The sequence below is a fragment of the Syngnathus leptorhynchus genome, chromosome 18, assembly GCF_054491065.1.
Source record: "Syngnathus leptorhynchus isolate UIUO chromosome 18, UIUO_Slep, whole genome shotgun sequence".
Classification (NCBI taxonomy): domain Eukaryota; kingdom Metazoa; phylum Chordata; class Actinopteri; order Syngnathiformes; family Syngnathidae; genus Syngnathus; species Syngnathus leptorhynchus.
Window position 1 is genome coordinate 878,847 of NC_141212.1, and position 19,155 is coordinate 898,001.

General features: G+C 51.2%; 3 protein-coding genes and 4 non-coding genes across 8 annotated transcripts; all 7 read left to right on the forward strand.

Moving 5' to 3' along the window:
* Positions 1-155: 155 nt before the first annotated feature.
* On the forward strand, positions 156-13,079 carry myt1la (myelin transcription factor 1-like, a). The gene is made up of 24 exons (XM_085937961.1): positions 156-776; positions 945-1,317; positions 1,466-1,615; positions 3,505-3,689; positions 3,770-3,803; positions 4,069-4,131; positions 5,818-6,155; positions 6,230-6,851; positions 6,907-7,304; positions 7,365-7,499; positions 7,789-7,879; positions 8,352-8,468; positions 8,540-8,760; positions 8,892-9,205; positions 9,285-9,503; positions 9,564-9,691; positions 9,757-9,825; positions 9,906-9,968; positions 10,037-10,120; positions 10,197-10,418; positions 10,500-10,591; positions 10,663-10,766; positions 10,847-10,990; positions 11,063-13,079. The coding sequence occupies exons 4-24, from the start codon at positions 3,614-3,616 to the stop codon at positions 11,201-11,203; spliced, it is 3,675 nt and encodes a 1,224-aa protein (XP_085794087.1). The 5' UTR covers positions 156-776; positions 945-1,317; positions 1,466-1,615; positions 3,505-3,613; the 3' UTR covers positions 11,204-13,079.
* A 298-nt stretch (positions 13,080-13,377) lies between these two features.
* e2f6 (E2F transcription factor 6) lies at positions 13,378-15,900 on the forward strand. Of its 2 annotated transcripts, none has more exons than XM_085937931.1 (8): positions 13,378-13,584; positions 13,900-14,253; positions 14,343-14,389; positions 14,474-14,526; positions 14,615-14,798; positions 14,870-15,025; positions 15,104-15,218; positions 15,285-15,900. In XM_085937931.1, the coding sequence occupies exons 1-8, from the start codon at positions 13,468-13,470 to the stop codon at positions 15,450-15,452; spliced, it is 1,194 nt and encodes a 397-aa protein (XP_085794057.1). In that variant the 5' UTR covers positions 13,378-13,467; the 3' UTR covers positions 15,453-15,900. The 2 variants fall into 2 exon arrangements, with proteins under 2 accessions (XP_085794057.1, XP_085794058.1); XM_085937932.1 differs by having other exon boundaries at positions 13,498-13,629.
* Positions 15,901-16,191: 291 nt separating this feature from the next.
* On the forward strand, positions 16,192-18,849 carry rps7 (ribosomal protein S7). The gene is made up of 7 exons (XM_085937933.1): positions 16,192-16,266; positions 16,798-16,883; positions 16,965-17,036; positions 17,355-17,498; positions 17,871-17,935; positions 18,260-18,410; positions 18,736-18,849. The coding sequence occupies exons 2-7, from the start codon at positions 16,809-16,811 to the stop codon at positions 18,811-18,813; spliced, it is 585 nt and encodes a 194-aa protein (XP_085794059.1). The 5' UTR covers positions 16,192-16,266; positions 16,798-16,808; the 3' UTR covers positions 18,814-18,849.
* LOC147042102 (small nucleolar RNA SNORA73 family) lies at positions 17,078-17,295 on the forward strand. The gene has a single exon (XR_015069107.1). It is a non-coding gene; the product is annotated as a small nucleolar RNA SNORA73 family (small nucleolar RNA).
* Positions 17,552-17,768, forward strand: LOC147042103 (small nucleolar RNA SNORA73 family). Its single transcript, XR_015069109.1, has one exon. It is a non-coding gene; the product is annotated as a small nucleolar RNA SNORA73 family (small nucleolar RNA).
* Positions 17,971-18,188, forward strand: LOC147042104 (small nucleolar RNA SNORA73 family). The gene has a single exon (XR_015069108.1). It is a non-coding gene; the product is annotated as a small nucleolar RNA SNORA73 family (small nucleolar RNA).
* LOC147042105 (small nucleolar RNA SNORA73 family) lies at positions 18,440-18,656 on the forward strand. The gene has a single exon (XR_015069106.1). It is a non-coding gene; the product is annotated as a small nucleolar RNA SNORA73 family (small nucleolar RNA).
* Positions 18,850-19,155: the final 306 nt, after the last annotated feature.

Here is a 19,155-nt window from a genome sequence, read left to right on the forward strand (position 1 = left end):
GAGGAAGAGCAAGGCCACAACTGTAGTGGAGGACAAGGTAGGGATGATCCATCTTGAGATGGCTTCTTCTGACCACCAGGGGGAGCCCTAAACTTGCAGAGTTTTGCCTTTTTTGTATTGTTGCCTTGCTTCTTTTGTTCGTCTTCTAGTTTATTGGTTGAGTGGAAACGAAAATGTCAAATCTTCTCCACTCTGCGCGTTCCTGGCAGCGAGCGGAGTGCCTGGCCGCAGGCTGAGAGAAAGAGAGCGCCTCTCGCAGGTCATCTGTGCCGCCTCCTTAGTAACGCCGCCGCCTCGCTGCCATGGAAACGCGGTGGCGGCCCCGCTGGAGGGAAGGAACAAGTGCAACGTGGACCAAGTCAACGGTCGATGCGTGAAGTTTTTCCATTTTCTCCGGGCGGGATGTTCTGCCGAGGTCGGCGATCCCTCAGAACCGGCGGCCACAAAACTTCACTTATGTCCAAAGCCGTGACGGCAGGCACACACATTCTCAACTTTTCACTCGAGTTCAACTGAGCCGCACTGAATCGTACCCGCCGGGCTCGGTCACCGAGGCCAGACATCTTTGTTTGCCAGTCGCATTGGTGGGGTCATGTGACCTTAAAAATAAAATATTCAGTTAAATAAAAGGGACGGTTGCTTATAACATTGGACCCAGTTGAATATACTCAAATTAATTGACATCAAATTGTCGAGCAGGCTCTTTTGCTATCATGATGTTTCTTTTTTTTTTTTTTTTCCCCCTCGCAGGCCTTCAAATTGTGACAGTTGAAGAGGTAAGACATGTTTTTTTTCTCACTTTTGGAGCTTGGCTTCACTCTTTGCAAAGACCAAAGGCTTGACATCTTTTCATTAATAACAAAGAATGTAAAAAATGCAAATATTATATTATAATTTTATTATTATAATTTATATATTCTAAATTTGTTTTTTTTACTGCACAGGTGCAAGTGACAGCCGACACAGCAGCAAGGTTTGATTGAAACCAAAGATTTTGTTTTTCACCACACTTCCAGAGCAACAGCCATGTTGAAAATATTTGCGCTTCACATTCCTCAATTATGAAATGTCATATTCCCTCATGTCAATCATAGTCAAACAAAAAAGTGGACAGGGAGTTGGTCTTTGTTCCCAGTGGGAGGCGCGTGCGTGCAAAAGACGCCGTGTACGCGCACAGGCTTGGAGAGAAAAAGAAAGGGGGGGGGAAAAAAAAGGGAGAGGCGAAGGAGCTCGCGCGCCCCCGCCGCGTCATTTGGCTTGCGTGCGCGCGGCCGCCAGTCGAGGCGAGAGGAGGACACGGAAGAACACGCCAGAGAGGTAAACCTCCCTCCTCCTCCTCCTCTTCATTTTTTCTGCAGTGTCTCAACATCCCATCTTCCTCCTCCTCCTCCTCCTCCTCGCGTCTGTCTGGCTTCCCTCCATCTCCCCTCTCTCCTCCTCCCTCCCTCCTTCCCCCTCCCTCCAGTGAAGGCATGGCCAGATAGTGCGCGACAAAAGAGAGAGAGCAGGTGGAGAGAGAGAGAGAGAGAGAGAGACGCCCAGGAAGAGTGCAGCCACTCCGACCGCGAGGAGGACGAAAAGAGCAAGAAGAAGAGTCGCCATCGTGTCTTTTGCGGTATGTTTGGCTTTTCCGTCGTCATTCCTCGACGCGCGTGCGCTCCTCGCCTCGCCTCCGCACATTGTCATTCCCCGAGCTCGCTCGCTGGCGCGCGTGCGCGCGCTGGCCGAGGTGACTGTTGTGCACGCGCCTCCGCGGGGGGGGGGGACATCGTTAGCGGCTTTGGCGTCCTCGGTTTCCGCCACTTTTGCCCGTTCGACGTGCACATGCAATGCGACACCTGCAAAATATTGTTGTCAACATCCCTCCGTTATGCTAATGATCATTTTTCAGCTCTCCAAAATCCGAAGTGTTATTGTCATTCTTACCGTGCACTGTATTGACATGACGATGGCTGACAATGGACACTTCATTAGGGACACGCACGCACGCACGTTGATATGAGTTTCATCAAACAACTTTTGCACACTGCAGCAATGTCAGCGTTATTTTGTTTGTAAATAATTTGTGCGTGCGCCGAGTTGATCGAACCACTTGCCGATTGCATTTGTAATCACCTCGCATCGCACTTGGACTTAACTTTGCCGGGAGCTGCAATGTTGCTGCCCTAATCGCTAAGCAACATTGAAATAGTTTCTATGAAGCATCTTTTGAACTCAATTAAGACAGAAGTTTTTAGCGCATTTGGACTGGACAAAATATTATAGACTCTTTTCTTTCACCCAAAAAAAAAAGTTGAGAGGTTTTTCTGTCCTATTGTAAACAGTAGTAGAAAATGGATGCATTCACCCAGTGGTGAAAATGAGTTTCTTTAAAACAACGACAGAAAGACGATGTGGATGGCAAACTGATCATTAATTTACGAGTCGTCCCCGCAGCTGGCCCACAGGGGGCACTGCCTGCTGACCAAGATGCTTGTTGCCCGCACGCACGCACGCACGCACGCACGTCTTTAAGGATGGACGAGTATCGATACCAAGTATCGTACTGCGTCGTTTCCAGTTTAGCTCAGTGCTGCCACTTGACGTGTTGTGGCAAAATGTGGTACTGCACCAATGACTGCCTCCCCTATTTCAACATGTTAGCAAGATTAAAAATGAGAGATGGGAGTGTGCCTAGCCACTGTGAATGTTTTATGACGTGGTGGTGAGATCATATTTGCAAGAGAAGGCAAACACGTGACACACATGGAAGGTTTGGCTTGTGTTTGTTTTGTATTATTGATGCGGCGTGGCTGCGAGCGCACGTTTGTTTGCCGTCACAAGAGCCGAGAGCGACGCGATGTGGTGTGTCGCTCGGCTGGGCTGCATTGTGTGCTTCGTTGAGAGCCGGCCGATCGGCCGGCGTGCCGCCGTGAGAGCGAGCGAGCGCTGCATCAGACTGGAGCAGACAGCCAGAGTGTCAGTCTGAATACTAAACAGTACGGGACGCCTCTTCACGCCACGCACGCACGCACGCACAAGCTGAAGCTTCAGCAGATGCAAGCTCGCAATCTGGATTTTCTTATATTTATTGTCTTCCCATCGTAAAGATCTTTTTTTTCCTCCCCCTTTTTAATGCCATTTATTTTCTTGGATGTACCTGCTATTGTGTGCCTACTAAAAAGTTCCTTCTTTCCAGTTGTTGTACTTTTCTTGTTTTCACAATTGCATGCATTTTCTGTGAACTCACTAAATTCCATCACACACACACACACACACACACACACACACTCGGTAGTGGGAGGAGGGGGCTTTCTTCTCTCAGGAGGGGAGGGGGCGTGCAGTCGCTATTTGATGCGGGTGCTCGGCGAGCGTGGCGGCGGCCTCAGATGAACTCGGCGGGCCACGGAGACAATTTCCATTTGGATGAGAAGCGCCGCCGCACCGCAGTCTCGCCCGTCCTTCTTGCTGGCCCGACGGCATCGTGATGAACTTTGACCTCACGACCTCTGCCGCCTTTTGCAGATGATGAGGAGGACGAGCGAGGAGGAGGAGGAGGAGGAGATCTGAGCCGCTTGGCCGTCCGCACGCCGCGCTATACGCTCTTCATCCTCGGCTCTGCTCTGGCGTGGCCATGATGTCACTTCCTGTCCAGATGGAGCCCAACTCAGCAGACAAACGGCATCGGACCAGATCCAAAGGAGTGCGAGGTGGGCCTTTCCAATTGCTCCTTCTCCTTGGCCTTTTTTGGCTCCTTCTTTTCCTTGACTTGGGTGTTTCTTTTTTGAAGCTGTCGCTGAGGCCGTGACGCCCGAACTATTCAGGTAGGTCAAAGTCTGGCTTTCGTTTTGTGTTTGTGAATGCATGCAGGCGAATTACTGCGTCGTGTCACACACACACACACACACACACACACTTCCACTTTGTTGGTTTGTTGCAAATTGTGAGTCAACTAAAGGACGCTCCGCCGGCTACCTAAAACGTTTCATCGACACAAAGTTAGCCCATCACGCTGTCGGCCATTTTGCTCAAAATAATAATCCCATTGTTGTATATGAATAGTAATGATGACACGCTGTGTCTCGTCAGCTGTCCGACGGCGGGCTGCGACGGTTCTGGTCACGTCAGCGGGAAGTACGCCAGACACCGCAGGTAAGAGATGACCTGCCTCCTCGACACGCGTGTGCCCGTGTCTTCCTCTCTCTCTCTCTCTCTCTCTTTCTTTCTCTCCCCCGCTTGGTTCACTTTTTCTCTCTTTTTTTTTTTTCCCCCCACTCCCTCTCTGTCTCTCATTACTCTTGCTCATCTTTCTCGCTTTTGCTCACACTCTTGATCCCTTTTTTCACGCACACACTCTCTTCCTCGCTCTCTCTCTGTGTACCTTTGGCGTCTGGCCGGCTTTACCTCCGCTGCTCTCCGGAGGCGGTCTCCATGGCGACAGGGCCGTGTGCATGCTGCAGTACGACGGCCGGGAGGGATGCGGCCTCCCTCTCGCCATGGCAACGGCGAGCCCCTCATTACGGCGACACCCTCCCGTCTCGTTCGCCCGTCTGGCTTACGGTTGCCACGGTAATGAGGCGATGGGTGGCATTGCCCGGGCCGCCGATTCCGTCCCGCCTCCCCTCCGCGTAGCTCCGATGGAATCGTTTTGTCCCACGACGAATATCATTATCTGTCATTTTGGCATTTTTCATGAAAAAAAAAAAAAAAGAATCAATGGCAAGATTTTCCAAATTGAACTTTTTCACAACTTGGGTCAACTGAGGTCGGTGCCAATTAAATTGAGTCAGTTCAGGATTTTCTTTCGACCGTACAATGGCCTCCGCGTGACCGAGTCGATTTTGGAAACGCCGTGACGACTCTCTGGCGCACGCTAGGTGCTCCTCCAGGTATAGCCGATGGTCGGTAACCATGGCAACAGAGCCGATGCTCTCAGCCGGCCGAGCGACGACATTGATTTCGAATACTCCACTCACCATTGTTAGCGTGTGCTTGAAGAAGCTACCCGCCCCGAGCTACACGGGATGCTACATTGGCATTTAGCGTCAATAACGGCAAACTGTGCCAGTATAGCAACATGCTAACGACGCTTCAATACCGCACGTCGTATAAACAAACACATGCTCACACAGAAATCCATCTGCATCACACACACACACACACACACACGCGCACTCCCGCATGAACACACACACACACACACACGCCGCCTAATTACCATGCGCAGTCGCTCGCCCTTGCAGCGTTCCCTCGTTTCTGATCTGCTTTAATTACTGCTGGAATTTTAATTGGCGGGAGACAGTGAGGTGGCCAAGGTCAAACACACACACACACACACACACACCACAATGTCTTTGCCTCTGATCAAAAATGGAGATTTCCAGCACAGCTGATGTTTGTATACACTCAGTGGCTGTGAATATTTTGTATGAATGGAAGCATATAGTGTGCTTGTTATTTGCAAAGCTCTTTGTAATGTTTCAAACATGGCTCGGCATTCTTCTTCTTCTTGTCTTTGCAAAGCTGTTTTTAAAGGTTGGCTCGCCCTCCTGCATCCGTTTGCATCCCAAAGAGAGAAAAAAAGCTCTTTCATATGGAAATGATGGCCTTAATTGATTCCTCAAATCCACATTAGGCTCGGCCGTAATTGCGCTGCGTGTTTTGGAGCAATTAAAGCCGACTTTTGCCATCACTTGATGACTATTATGGGATTTGTGTAATTGAGGCCCCGCTCGAATAAGCGTCGTTATTACTCCACTTGATTTTATTGTGTTTTATTTTTCAAGAGGAAAGATTGCTTTGGACATTTTTTGAAGTGTGACGCCATTTTCTCCTTAGCGTTTACGGATGTCCGCTGGCCAAGAAGAGGAAGGTACTGGAGAAGCAACCTCTTGAGCCGGCCGCTAAGAGGAGAGCCTTCGGCGCCTCCTGCCTCGGCGAGGACGACGACCAATTGGAGGAGGACCTGGAGGAGGAAGAGGACGATGAGGACCCTTTGGACCAGAGGGAGCGAGGAGAAGTCACGGAGGAGGATGCGGGCGAGAAGGCCGAGGAGGAGGATGAGTTCTCCGATGACATGGAGGAGGAGGAGCAGCCGGAGGAGGACGCCGCGGCGCCGCCAACGGGACACAACGAGATGGAGGATGAGGAAGAGGAGGACCTCGAGCATCAACGGGGTGAGTTCTAAACTGGAAAATAAAAGTGTGAATGCGTCGTGTGATCCTACAGAGCGGATTTCTCTTCTTGGCAGTTGACTACCCGCCAAGTGGACAATCCAAGCAGCTTCTTCCGCTCCACAAGGATGATAACAACAACAACCACAGCTGCATCACAGGTCCAGCTCCGGGTTCTGGATCGGCTCCCGGCGGCCCCGGAGATGACTTTGAGAACTACGACGAGCTGGTGGCCAAGTCTCTGCTCAACCTGGGCAAGATCGCAGAAGACGCGGCCTACCAGGCCCTGACCGAGTCGGAGATGAACAGCAACTCCTCCAACAGCGGCGGCGAAGACGACGAGGATGAGGACGACGAAGACGGCGGTGGCCAGCGGAAGGCCGACCTTAGCGTGGACTTGGACAGCGACGTGGTCAGGGAGACGGTGGACTCGCTCAAGCTGCTGGCGCAGGGTCACGGCGCCGTGCTGCCGGACGACGGCTATCCCGACGTGGGCCTCAACGGGCGGCTGGGCCTCGGCGCCGACGAGAGCGAGGAGGAAGTGTGTCTGAGCAGTCTGGAGTGTCTGAGGAATCAGTGCTTCGACCTGGCCCGCAAACTCAGCGAGACGCACCCGGACGACCGCCCGCAGCACCACCACCACCACCACCACCAACTGCGCAACCACGCCGACCAGCAGGGGGCGCTCCACCTCAACAGGTAGACCAAAAGCAGCAGTCGGATTTTGCGCAAAGCTGACTCTCGTGCCTCTCAGGTACGACGGCGGCTGCCAGCCGGGTCGTCAGGACGACGACGGCCCGCCGGAGCGCAGCTTCTCCGACATGGTCAACATGCTGAAGCTGGAGGAGCAACTGAGCCCGGCGTCCCGAGGTTACGGCCGGGAGTTCGACGAGGACACGGCCTCGGTGGCCTCGGCGGCCTCGGAGCGCTCCGACGACACCTTCGACATGGCCAAGGGGAACCTCTCGCTGCTGGAGAAGGCCATCGCGCTGGAGTCGGAGCGCGCCAAAGTCATGAAGGACCGCCTGGTCTCGGAGCACAAGCAGCCCAGGCGCCACCATCTACATCACCACCATCACCACCGCGTGCACGGCGAGGAACGCAAGTCCAGGATGCACCACGACGGACTCAAGAGGGCCTACTACCTCAAAGGTAACGCACACGTCCAGCATCTGTCCATCTGTTCATCGAGATCCCTGCCTCCTCGTCCAGAGTCTTCACGAGGGGAGAAGAAGGAGAGCAAGTGCCCGACGCCGGGCTGTGACGGCACGGGTCACGTGACCGGTCTGTACCCGCACCACCGCAGCCTGTCCGGCTGCCCTCACAAAGACCGCGTCCCCCCTGAGAGTAAGTCTCGGCACACGCCGTGATCCGCGTGCCCGGAGAGTTGTGTGTCATCTTCCTGCTTCCGTGTTTGTTGTGATGGAGTGCAGAAGAATCCTCTTTTCATTTCTACATCCTTTTCGCTTGCCCAAACATTGTTTGCACTTGACTTCACTGTCCACTTCCACCTGACGCTTCTTTCCCCGACATTTGCACGCCTTCGCTCGGATGCCGCCGCCGCCGCCGCCGCTTTCCTGATAACTTTCCTGTCGTCTCCTAACCCTCCTTGTCTCTCTCATCTTCTCCTGTCAAGTCCTTGCCATGTATGAGAATGTTTTAAAGTGCCCGACCCCCGGCTGCTCCGGACGGGGGCATGTCAATAGCAACAGGAACTCACACCGCAGGTGAGTCAGCAAGCCGGCGCTAAAGCGGGCGCTAAAAGTCCTGCAGGTGTCACTTTGATATCAATTGAATATCGTTTTACCAGCGCGGTCGTCTCCAGCTGACGAGCGAAAGCCGCTCGGGCGCCTCGTCGCGCTTCGCCAGCGTTATGTGGCACAGCCCCTCTGGGAGCGCGCAGACAAAGCGGCGCTAGCTAACGTAGCATCTGTTAGTGAGCCGCCGCCGCCGCAGCTCCGCACGGGCTTTCATGTCTGGCCGTCACCATGGAAACGCCCGCATAGCTGCGGGGGCCGACGTGGCGTTCAAATCGTCGACGTGGATGGTCAATTGGTGGCGAGCGGCCATCTTGAGAGAAAAGCTCTGATATGGTTTTGCAGCTTCCACGCGCGGATTCAAACACGCTTCCAAAGGAAACAAACACAAAAATGCAAATGAAATGTGTGCGCGTGTCCTTACGACCTCCCCCCTCCCCAGTCTGTCGGGTTGTCCCATCGCGGCGGCCGAGAAGATGGCAAAGGTGCACGAGAAGAGTCACGTGATGGACAGCGGCGGCAGCAGCAAGTCCAGTCAGACGTCCGACCGCGTCCTCAGGTAACGGCCGCTTCCCGGACGAGCGCCAAACGTAAATGGGCTCAACGCCGAGCGCGCCGTTGTCTCGTCAGGCCCATGTGCTTCGTGAAACAGCTGGAGATTCCTCAGTACGGCTACAAGAATAACGTTCCCACCAGCACGCCGCGCTCCAACCTGGCCAAGGAGCTGGAGAAGTACTCCAAGACCAGCTACGACTACGGCGGCTACGAGGGCCAGCACGGCGGCTACGGCAAGAGGGGCCCGCTCGGCAAGTCTCATCACGGCCGGGATACCTCCCCCAAGGCGTATGACGGTGAGCCCAGATTTCCAATTCGGAAGATTCGTTTTGCTATTTGCTTCGTGTCGAAAGGTGCAGTAGCACCACCTACAGGACCGGAGTGAAATTGCGGTTAAATCTCTGTGTTGTCATCTTGTGGCACATAGCCAAGCGCTACAGCAAGACGTCCAGCCCGGCCAGCAGCACCACCAGCAGCTACGCGCCCAGCAGCAGTAGCAGCAGCCTGAGCTGCGGCGCCGACCCCATCGGCGACCCCGGAGGCGACCTGGGCGCCGTCGGCTTGTCTCTGGGCGGCGGCGGCGGCAGCAGCGCCAGCAGCACGTGCAGCAAAAGCAGCTTCGACTACACGCACGACATGGAGGCGGCGCACATGGCCGCCACCGCCATCCTCAATCTGTCCACCAGGTGTCGCGAGCTCCCGCACGCCGTGGGAGGGAGGATGCACGACATGATGATGCAGGTAGAGGGGGCGGGCCCACAGACGGCTCATCTCAGCATCAAGCCAGTCCCTAAAAGGCTGTCTCTGATGTTTGCGTCAGAGCGCCGAGGGGGACCTGGACGAGGAGGAGGACGGTGGCGGGGTGGACGCGGGCGGACAACCCGGCGGGCCAGAGGGCAGCGGGACGGTTCTGACGCCGCTGCAGCCCATGTCCCCGCAGCGCCAGGCCCTCCTCAACAGCCGCCGCTACCAGCTGAGCCAAGCCGACTGCTGGGACCTCCCGCTGGACTACACCAAGATCAAACGCGTGGACAAGGAGGTGAAGATGTGAGAACGCCCCTCGCAGACAGAACCTTCACCTTCTCTCTGGTCCCGCCAGGGCGACGAGCTGGACGCCTTCCACGAGCTGCTGGACGAGCAGAGCTACCCGGCCGAGGCCAGCGCCACGCCCAGCCCCAAACACCTCAAGTACTCGCCCTGCAAGGAGCCCAAGAAGGAGATCCTCACGTAAGAAGGCCGAACCCGCCAGAGCGGCGCCGGACCTTTGACGCTCGTGTTCTCGTCTCGCGCAGGCTGTCCGGCTGCCAGCTGGCCGACAAGAACCTCCGCGGGATGATGGCCTCCAACGCGCAAGAGCTCAGGTGAATGTTTGGAGCACTTTTGCAAATCTCATTCATCCATTTGAGTGCCGATAACGGCAAATTGGGGCGGCGTCACTCAGGTGTCCCACGCCCGGCTGCGACGGATCGGGACACATCACGGGGAACTACGCCTCCCACCGCAGGTAACGCAAGTTGCCGCCGTAAGGTCTCGGCGCTTTGGTAAAGGCTTCCTCCTCCGTCCGTCCTTCAGCCTGTCCGGTTGTCCTCGAGCCAAGAAGAGCGGCATCAAAATCCTCCACAGCAAAGAAGACAAAGACGAGCAGGAGCCCATAAAGTGAGCGTCTTGGTTCTCGCCGACTCAGCGGTTATTTTTGCAACATCTGAACGAGAGGTCCGGGCGGCGCGCGCAGGTGTCCGGTGCCAGGCTGCGACGGCCAAGGTCACGTGACGGGCAAGTACGCCTCCCACCGCAGCGCCTCGGGCTGCCCCCTGGCGGCCAAACGGCAGAAGGACAACCACGTGAACGGCGCTCAGCTGGCCTGGAAGTCCGGCAAGACGGACGGCATGACGTGTCCCACGCCGGGCTGCGACGGCTCGGGCCACGTCAGCGGAAGCTTCCTGACCCACCGGAGGTGAGCCGTCCCCGCCGCCAGAGCTTTTGCATCCCGTCGCCGCGGCAACCGGCTGCAACCATGCGCGTCTTTTCGCTCCAGTCTCTCCGGCTGTCCCCGGGCATCCTCGGCCATGAAGAAGGCCAGGATGAGCGGCGTGGAAATGCTGACAATCAAGCAGAGAGCCAGCAAAGGTGAGACCCGAGCGGACGAGGAAAGAAAACGGCATTTGTCCCGCTCGTTTTTTTTTTTTTTTCGTTTGCAGGCATTGAAAACGACGAGGAAATCAAACAGCTGGATGAAGAAATCAAAGATATCAACGAGTCCAACAATCAAGTGGAGTCGGATACGATTAAGCTGAGGACGCAAGTAAGGAATGTTTCACTTCATTTTGAAGGCCTCAAGAAAATGTGATTGATGGATTGATTGATTTGCCGACATCGTGCAAGATCACCACCATGGAGAGCAGCCTGAAGTCCATGGAGGAGGAGAACAAGGTGATGGAGGAGCAGAACGATTCGCTGCTGCACGAGCTGGCCAACCTCAGCCAGTCGCTCATCGACAGCCTGGCCAACATCCAACTGCCGCACATGGTAAGCGCGACAACCGTCCGTCCGTCCGTGTGTCTCGAGGCGTTTCCCCAAACGTGGCTTCTCTGCCGCCAGGAGCCCATGAACGAGCAAAACTTTGACACCTACGTGAGCGCTCTGACGGACATGTACAGCCACCAGGACCAGTACCAGAGCCCGGAGAGTAAGGCGCTGCTGGAGAACATCCGACAGGCCGTGCTGGGCATCCAAGTGTAGCCCCGCCCACAACGCAAGCAAAAGGTTGTTTTGATCATTATTGATTGTTTTTTTTGCTGCTGCTGCTGCTGCTGTAAGCTACCGTCGTTCTGCTATCACATTCACGCTGTCACCACTTTTTTTTTTTTTTTTAATCGTCTGCCTGTTTGGATCCAACATCCAACTTTTGTACATTTTCATATGACCTGATATAATGTGACGTACAGCTGCTAATGTATTGATTGATTGATGGTCAACGTGAAGCGCAATCAAAGCAGGAGAGAAGAGTTCAAGGCCAAGTGTAGGAGACAATCTGCCACTCATTGATTGATTGATAGCTCCATTGATCGATCGATTGGTCAAGGAGCCGCGTGAACGAGCTGGTGGGACAGCAATATTGGCATGATTTATTCAGATGCAATCTATATTTAAAAAAAAAAAAAAAGTTTGGGTATATGCAATTTCCTATGAATTCAACTATCATTGATCGCCGATTGATTGATGTTTTTACTGGTTTTGTAATCCACTTTGACTACGAACACACAGCGACGCCTTTGTTTCCATCTTTTCATGTTTTACGTGTGCGTGTTTGCGTGGAGGTGGGGGTGGGGGGGCTGACTGGACTTACAGGGTCACACACACACACACCGCTCATTGTACATTTGCACTCATCGTCCACCCAGCAGACTTTTTCCTGACATGCATGCACTTTATCGGGGCTTGTCTGAACACGTCAAAAAAAAAAAAAAAGGAAAGTGTTGACTTCTGCGTCAAAAAGCAGACATTTCAGTTGTATGTGAGAGAAAGAAAAATAAAAAAAAAACATAGTTTGGAATTGTCTATCGACTGCAGTGGTGCCTTGAGATGCAAGTTAGATTTATTCCTGACCGCACTCCTAACTAGAAGCACTCAAACGCAAATCTTCTTTTCTCATTAAATGAATGCAAAAGTGATCAATTCACATTGCATTCATGAAATGCAACTCCTTCTATTGTTCTCGCTTTGGCCACAAGGGGGCAGTACAACAGTTATATTAGTCATTCTATGCAGAGGATAAAGAATGAATGACTCTGTACTGTTTTTTTTTGCCTTTCTACATGTGTTGCTGCACCGTTTGGATTCTATCAATCACTAAACGATGGCTTGTATCTGGAAAAAAAACTCGCAGCTCAAGGCACCGCTGTATTTCTAATCAAGTGAACAAAGAGAGCCAATGTACCTTTTTCTAACAATCAGCACCTCATTTTTCATATCCTTTTTACTGTATTTTGCATTGTTACATCATTTTGCAGGTGTCCCGAGCTTTTCGGAGAATATTGTTGACATTATTTTCACGTGGTAAAGATGAATCGTGTTTCTTCAGTGTTGGGAAAAACAAAAAGATAAACTTGGCGATGCTGCGTCAACCTTCAGCGGGATTTGTCTTATGACTTACTAGAGATTGAGAAGCTATTTGAGCAATACTAACAGATGGAAGAAACGCTCAAAGGGTTTCTCAAAGCAGCGGCTGTCAGATGCTCTGCATCGAAAGGGACATCGAAACGTCTTCAAGACCAGAAGATGAAAGCACAATTCAAAGACAGACGCTAGACTAGATGTTCATCACATGTACAAACTACCGACCGTGAACAAATGCATACAGTATTATGAAGAAGAAAAAAAAAGTCAAATGCTGATTTTCTTTGCAGGAGTGTCAAAAGATTTTTTAAATGCATTGTTCCTTTTATGTTTTTTGTTGTCACTTGGAGGATTTGGCGGCTTTCCATGCACATGGCATGAGTTCTTTTTGTCTTTTCTGCTGCGTATAGAACTCATGAGTTGCTACATGCTACTTTCATTTCAATGGTGAAACTTTTTATATATACATATATATTTATCATGATGGTGTTTGACATCTCTTGCTCCTCGGAATAAATCTTGTGTTGCAACTCAGATTGTCACCTCTTCTTAGGTTCAAAGAGGGTCTCACACTAATTAAACAACTGTTGGAAAAATTAAATACATTTTGAAATAAGTGAACGAGCAAAAAATGTCATGTATAAATTCTAAAATAGTTATATCATTCATTAAACGTGAAACGAATAGATATAATGAACTAGAGGTCCTTATGGGACGCCATACGCAGAAGCCTCCGCTAGAGGGCGCTGCATAAAAGCCAACAACAACGACTCATCCCTTTTCCCTCCATTGTTGTACTTCCGCGTCAACGACACGCCTTTTCCGGGTTCTCGAAAACGTGCTAACTTCCAAGAGGATCTCTTCTTTTGGACTTCGGGGCGCTAAGCATGGTCAAGTGTGTTGTTTCCGGGTGTCCGAACCGCATGCTCAACGGGAACCGGGGCGCCTTGAGCCGACCTCCGAAGAGGTTCTTCCCGTTCCCCAAAGACCCGGCGCGGGTCAAGGTAGCCACACGTGACTGCATCCCAAAACAAACACACCCTAAATAGGTACTTTTGCCTCATATTAACATTCGATTCGAGTTGCTGTGCTAACATTTGCATGGATTCTCTTTGCCATTTCGTGTTAGCATGTTTGCTAACGGTGGCTGAGGACTTCGCAACCCCAGTGATAGTTTGGACCTTTTGTTTACCTCTTACAAGTCAACTAGGTTGCACAAGTTTGCACTCTTGAAGTAGCTTAAAGTGTCATCGTCTTAGTCTCCTCCAATTAGCCAAAATCAGGTTTTTCAAAGTGATGCTGATGATGTTGTCGTTTAGGTATGGCTGGCTGCCCTGCGAGAGACGGACAAGCAGGAAGCGTCGGAGCAGCACTTGATCTGCGAGGAGCACTTCCTGCCGGAGGACATCTCCAGGAACGGCGTCAACAGCGACGCCATCCCCATCATGCCGCCCTACCTGGACGGATCCCTCGGGGGCATCAGCCCCTGGGGAGCCGAGTCGTCGGAGGAGGACGACCAGTGGGGCGACGCAGACGCTGGCGACGATGAAGAAGAGGACGAAGAGATGGAGGAAGAGATGGAGGAAGAGATGGAGGAAGAGATGAAGGAAGAGATGGAGGAAGCTGGAAGCGGTGCGCCTCCCGAACCTCCGTCTCCACAACCTCCTCAGCAGGTCACTTCTTCATATTCCTATGAAGAGTTGTAGGTGATTAACGCTTAGAGCAGTTAGATTGCAATATTTTGAACTCTTCTTCCTTTCAGGTGCCAAGTCCAACCTTGCATGTTCCACCAAAGGTGATCACAACAAGGTAAGCGTTTACATGTGAATAGAGCCCGACCCCCATAAATAGAAAAGCTTGTGCTTTATTTTGTTTGAAATTTTTATTTTACAGTGTGGACATTCAATGCAAAGAGGATCTTCAGACAAAGAAGCCATCCAAAAACGGTGTGTGTTGTCTTTTCATTGAAGTATGGTAACGAAAGATTTTTTTTTCACTTGTATCATTGTGTCATTCCCATGTGTCCTCTTCCAGACATGTCCTTGGTGCCGCTGACCCGGCGCCTCCTGGAGCTCCTGCTAGTGTCTCCAGACAGTTGGCTGGACCTCCACCAGGCGGCCAGCAGGCTGCAGACCCGCAAGTGTGACGTCTACGACATCATCGGCGTGCTGGAGAGCATCAGCGTGGTCCAGAGGAAGTCCCGCAGGGTCAAGTGGATGTGAGTGCACGTGTGAGTGTGGGCACCCGATGATGACAAAGTCCAAAATACAATTGTTGTGGCCCATCCAGAGGACAGTGTCCAATCTCCCACTTCCTTTGGAAAACTGAGGAGAAGTTCAAGAAGGAGCTGGAGAACCTGAAGCTGGAGGAGAGCACACTGGACAGCCTCATCAAGAACTGCGCACAGCAACTCTTCGACATGACGGACAATGAAGAAAACGCAAGATATCCTTTGCAGCCTCATAGCAAAGGATTTGAAAAACGAAAGTCAGCCGTGATGTTTGTCTTAACTCTCGTGCGTACGGCCGCCTACATCACGCACGAGGACGTTAGCCAGCTCGCCGCCTTCCAGGAGCAGACGGTGATTGTCATCAAAGCGCCGGAGGAAACCAAGCTGGAAGTCCCGGCGCCCACAGAGGTAAACATTTTCAGAAATGTGCCTTATCTTGCATTTGTCATGGTGTTCATTCTGTGTGCGGCGCAGGACAACATCAAGGTGCACCTGAAAGGCGGCACCGGTCCCATCACGGTGATGACTTGCGACCTGGGCACGGGGGGCGTGCCGGTCAAGGAGGAGATGAGTGGCTGCTTCATGACGCTGGAGGAAAGTCGCATACAGACTCAAACATTGCACACGCACAAGAACATCTAGTAGGAGAGGATTATATATTTTTTCTGGATCGTGTGAATCCGAGGCGAGACGAATCGGACTTGTTGCTTTTCCTTTTGCCACTAGAGCCTGAAAAAGGGAGAAACACCCACCAGTGGTTTGACATTCATGTTCTTATGACTTTTTATTGTGTCAATATACGCTGACAGAACTCAGCATTATTATTTATTACACGTCTGGATGTCAGCACAGATTTGAGCGAAGATCGTGGAAGTTGAAATGATTTTGACACGGTGGGTCTTGAGTTTGACCCCTGTGCCTTAGCAGCGACAAAGTGGACCAAAGTTTTTTGTGGTTCAGGATGCACATTTTTCATAAAGAGCCACCTTCATCATCAGAGCTTTCTTTGTCATCTACACCTTATGTTCTGCATTATATTTGTTTCATTTTATTTTGATAAGAATGTAAATAAAACGTTAAATTCTAACAAAGGTGTGAATTTCTCTTATTTGGCTCAGTAACATCACTGAAGTTAACACTACAGAACCTAAACATTTGTTTTTGTGATCTTTTTAATCATTTATATTTTGCTTCAATCTTATTTTTTCAAATCATTATTATAGTTGACTAAAAACTCAATTGCGTGTTTTTTTGGAAATACGGGTAAAAAGGATTATTATTATTTTGAAAATTAAGCCATTTTGTTTCCGGGTGTGTAATCGCGGGCTATGAGCCTCTCGCGATACTTTGACGACGGAGATCCAACATTCTCTCGCGATACTTCACCCTCACGCAGCTATGCATGAATGCCACTCTCGCGATGTTCCGGTCTCTTCCTTGGCCGTCGTTGACTGAGGTTGGTTGTGACTTTTTGGCTGGATGGACTATTCTGCTTGATAATGTGGCAAAATAAGCTTTAATGGACACATTTTTGTCTCGTCCACATTCGTACATGCATGATGGCTTAGATTGAGCGCTTTGTCACGACGGATTGCACTTTTAAAAGACACAACAAAGCGTGCTTGACTCGCTCGTTCGGTTGAATGCTGGATCCGCCGAGCAGGCCGTGCATGTGTTCACCGCAGCGTGGATACCCGACAGCGGGTTTTTTTTTCGCTCTACAACTCGCTGATTTAATTTTTAGAAAGTGCTTTTGGTAAAAAAACAAAAATTGGCATCAGGATCTGTTTTGCGTTGCCAAGCTCCTTGCACTGCGTTAGCTTAGCAATATGGCTAACTGGCTCTTCTCCTTTAAGGTATAGCGTGTACATTATTGACGATAACTGTACACTGATTAGAATTCGGAATCAGTCTGATCCGGTGTGTGCGTTGAAGTTACTCGCTGTTTAAAATCCCAAATCTTTAAACGTGGTTGTATTGTTTGCAGAGACAACGGCCATGTTCAGCACGAGTGCTAAGATAGTGAAGCCAAATGGCGAAAAACCAGACGAGTTTGAGTCTGGGATTTCCCAGGTAAGTGGTAGAGTCAAACACATCTGTTAGAAAAATCATTTGAATCGTTAAGTATTCACATTAAATCTTGTGCCCCTGAAGGCTCTTCTCGAGCTGGAGATGAACTCTGACCTCAAGGCGCAGCTCAGAGAACTCAACATCACAGCAGCAAAGGTGAAATTGAATCTCGTGTTTGCGTCATCGTCTTTGTAAATCCGACGTGGACACCCAGTGAGCTGGTCTCCTGGCTCTGTCCTGGTGGCACATGGGAGCGTAGCCTCGTGCTAAGACGTACATTCCCCTACCACAACGTCGCAGAAAAAGTTGCGTCCCCGACTTTTGTCGGCGAGGATCGACGTCCTGCATATTCCTACAACTTCCCAGAGTCCTTTTGGGGCCCTTACTGGGGAGCCAAACCATGCAGCGCACATCCCCCATACTATGATCATGTCATGTTTGAATTTGTGACTGATTGTTTGATGTTCTCCACAGGAAATTGAGGTTTCGGGGAACAAGAAAGCAATCATCATCTTCGTTCCCGTTCCTCAGCTGAAGTCCTTCCAGAAGATTCAAGTGCGCCTGGTCAGGGAGCTGGAAAAGAAATTCAGCGGCAAGCACGTAGTCTTCATTGCGCAGGTTAGCTAGTTCCATCTTTTCGAAAAATGCTCCTCGCATCCAATTTGTTTGAACCGACGTTGACATCCAGTGAGCTGGTCTCCTGGCTCTGTCCCGGTGGCGTACGGGAGCGTAGCCTGGCGCTAAGACGTACATTCCCCTTCCGCCTCGTCGGACAAAAAGTTGCGTCCCCGACTTTGTCGGCGAGGATGAACGTTCTGCATATTCCTACAACTTCCCAGAGTCCCTTTGGGGCCCTTACTGGGGAGCCAAACCATGCAGTGCACATTTGATACAATTTTCATTCAAATGCAATTGGATATAAAAATGTCAGGAATGAAGACACTTATGTTGGTGTCCTTCATCCAATGAACCACTGTTGTTGTCTTTCAGAGGAGAATTCTGCCTAAACCCACCCGGAAAAGTCGCATCAAGAATAAGCAGAAGCGACCCAGAAGGTGAGTGCCGCTCCAAATGCTCTCACTTGCTGACTCCGACGTGGACATCCGGCGAGTTTCTCTCCCGGCTCTGTCCTGGTGGCGTGCGGGAGCGTAGCCTCGCGCTAAGACGTATATTCCCCTTCCACGACGTCGCACAGAAAGTTGCGTCCCCGACTTTGTTCGGCGAGGATGAACGTCCTGCATATTCCTACAACTTCCCAGAGCCCTTGTGGCTTTGTTACTGGGGAGCCAAACCATGCAGTGCACATTTTGAAGGCTCAAACAATGGCCTCGATGTTCCAAAACTCACCCGCGCGCTTCTTTTGCCGCCGTCTCATCCAGCCGCACGCTGACGTCCGTTCACGACGCCATCTTGGAGGACCTGGTGTTCCCTAGCGAGATTGTGGGCAAGAGAATCCGTGTCAAGCTGGACAGCAGTCGACTCATCAAGGTCCACTTGGACAAGGCGCAGCAGAACAACGTGGAACACAAAGTACGTTGCCCCCTTCGGCCGCTTCTGAACCGACGCGGACATCCAGGGAGTTTCTCCCTGGCTCTGTCTCTGTGGCGTATGGGAGCGTAGCCTCGTGCTATAACGTACATTCCCTTTCCACCGCGTCGCAGAAAAAGTTGCGTCCCCGACTTTTGTCGGTGAGGATGAACGTCCAGCATATTCCTACAACTTCCCAAAGTCCTTTTGGGGCCATTACTGGGGAGCCAAACCATGCAGTGCACATTTGATTCTTATTATTATTTTTGTTCGTTTTTCCAGCCTTTAGCGGTTTGTCATAAAATGTGTGTCTCTCTCGTGGTTTCAGGTGGAAACGTTCGCCGGCGTCTACAAGAAGCTCACAGGCAAAGAAGTCGTCTTTGAATTCCCCGAATACCAGCTCTAAATGCACATGGCAAAATAAATTTGTGTTCTGTTCAAACGTTGCCTCTTGTCTCATTGCTTACCACGCCACTTGGTTAGGACTCCTTGAAATTTCGCTTCCTGGTCCTTCTGGCTTGCTCTTTTTTTTTTTTTAATTTGGGAAATTAACTTAATACTTGCATTTGGTACTGTAAGCAAACGTTAAAATTCCACCTGAGCGTCATGTTCATTGAAAGATGTGCAATACCAACATTCGCCACTCAATGGCGCCATTGATCAGACTTCCAAAGTCTCCTTTTTCTTTTTGCTCGAAAAGACCCTGCTGATCTTCTAGATTGCCATGTTATATGATTGCCATCGTCGC

Coding starts and splice junctions, on each gene's coding strand:
- myt1la (XM_085937961.1), top strand. CDS start 3,614: ATGATGTCACTTCCTGTCCAGATGGAGCCCAACTCAGCAGACAAACGG. Junction 7,500..7,788: donor AGACCGCGTCCCCCCTGAGA/GTAAGTCTCGGC, acceptor TCTCCTGTCAAG/TCCTTGCCATGTATGAGAAT. Junction 10,419..10,499: donor AGCTTCCTGACCCACCGGAG/GTGAGCCGTCCC, acceptor TTTTCGCTCCAG/TCTCTCCGGCTGTCCCCGGG.
- e2f6 (XM_085937931.1), top strand. CDS start 13,468: ATGGTCAAGTGTGTTGTTTCCGGGTGTCCGAACCGCATGCTCAACGGG. Junction 14,254..14,342: donor CTCCACAACCTCCTCAGCAG/GTCACTTCTTCA, acceptor TCTTCCTTTCAG/GTGCCAAGTCCAACCTTGCA. Junction 14,390..14,473: donor CCAAAGGTGATCACAACAAG/GTAAGCGTTTAC, acceptor TTTATTTTACAG/TGTGGACATTCAATGCAAAG.
- rps7 (XM_085937933.1), top strand. CDS start 16,809: ATGTTCAGCACGAGTGCTAAGATAGTGAAGCCAAATGGCGAAAAACCA. Junction 17,037..17,354: donor TCAACATCACAGCAGCAAAG/GTGAAATTGAAT, acceptor TGTTCTCCACAG/GAAATTGAGGTTTCGGGGAA. Junction 18,411..18,735: donor AGAACAACGTGGAACACAAA/GTACGTTGCCCC, acceptor TCGTGGTTTCAG/GTGGAAACGTTCGCCGGCGT.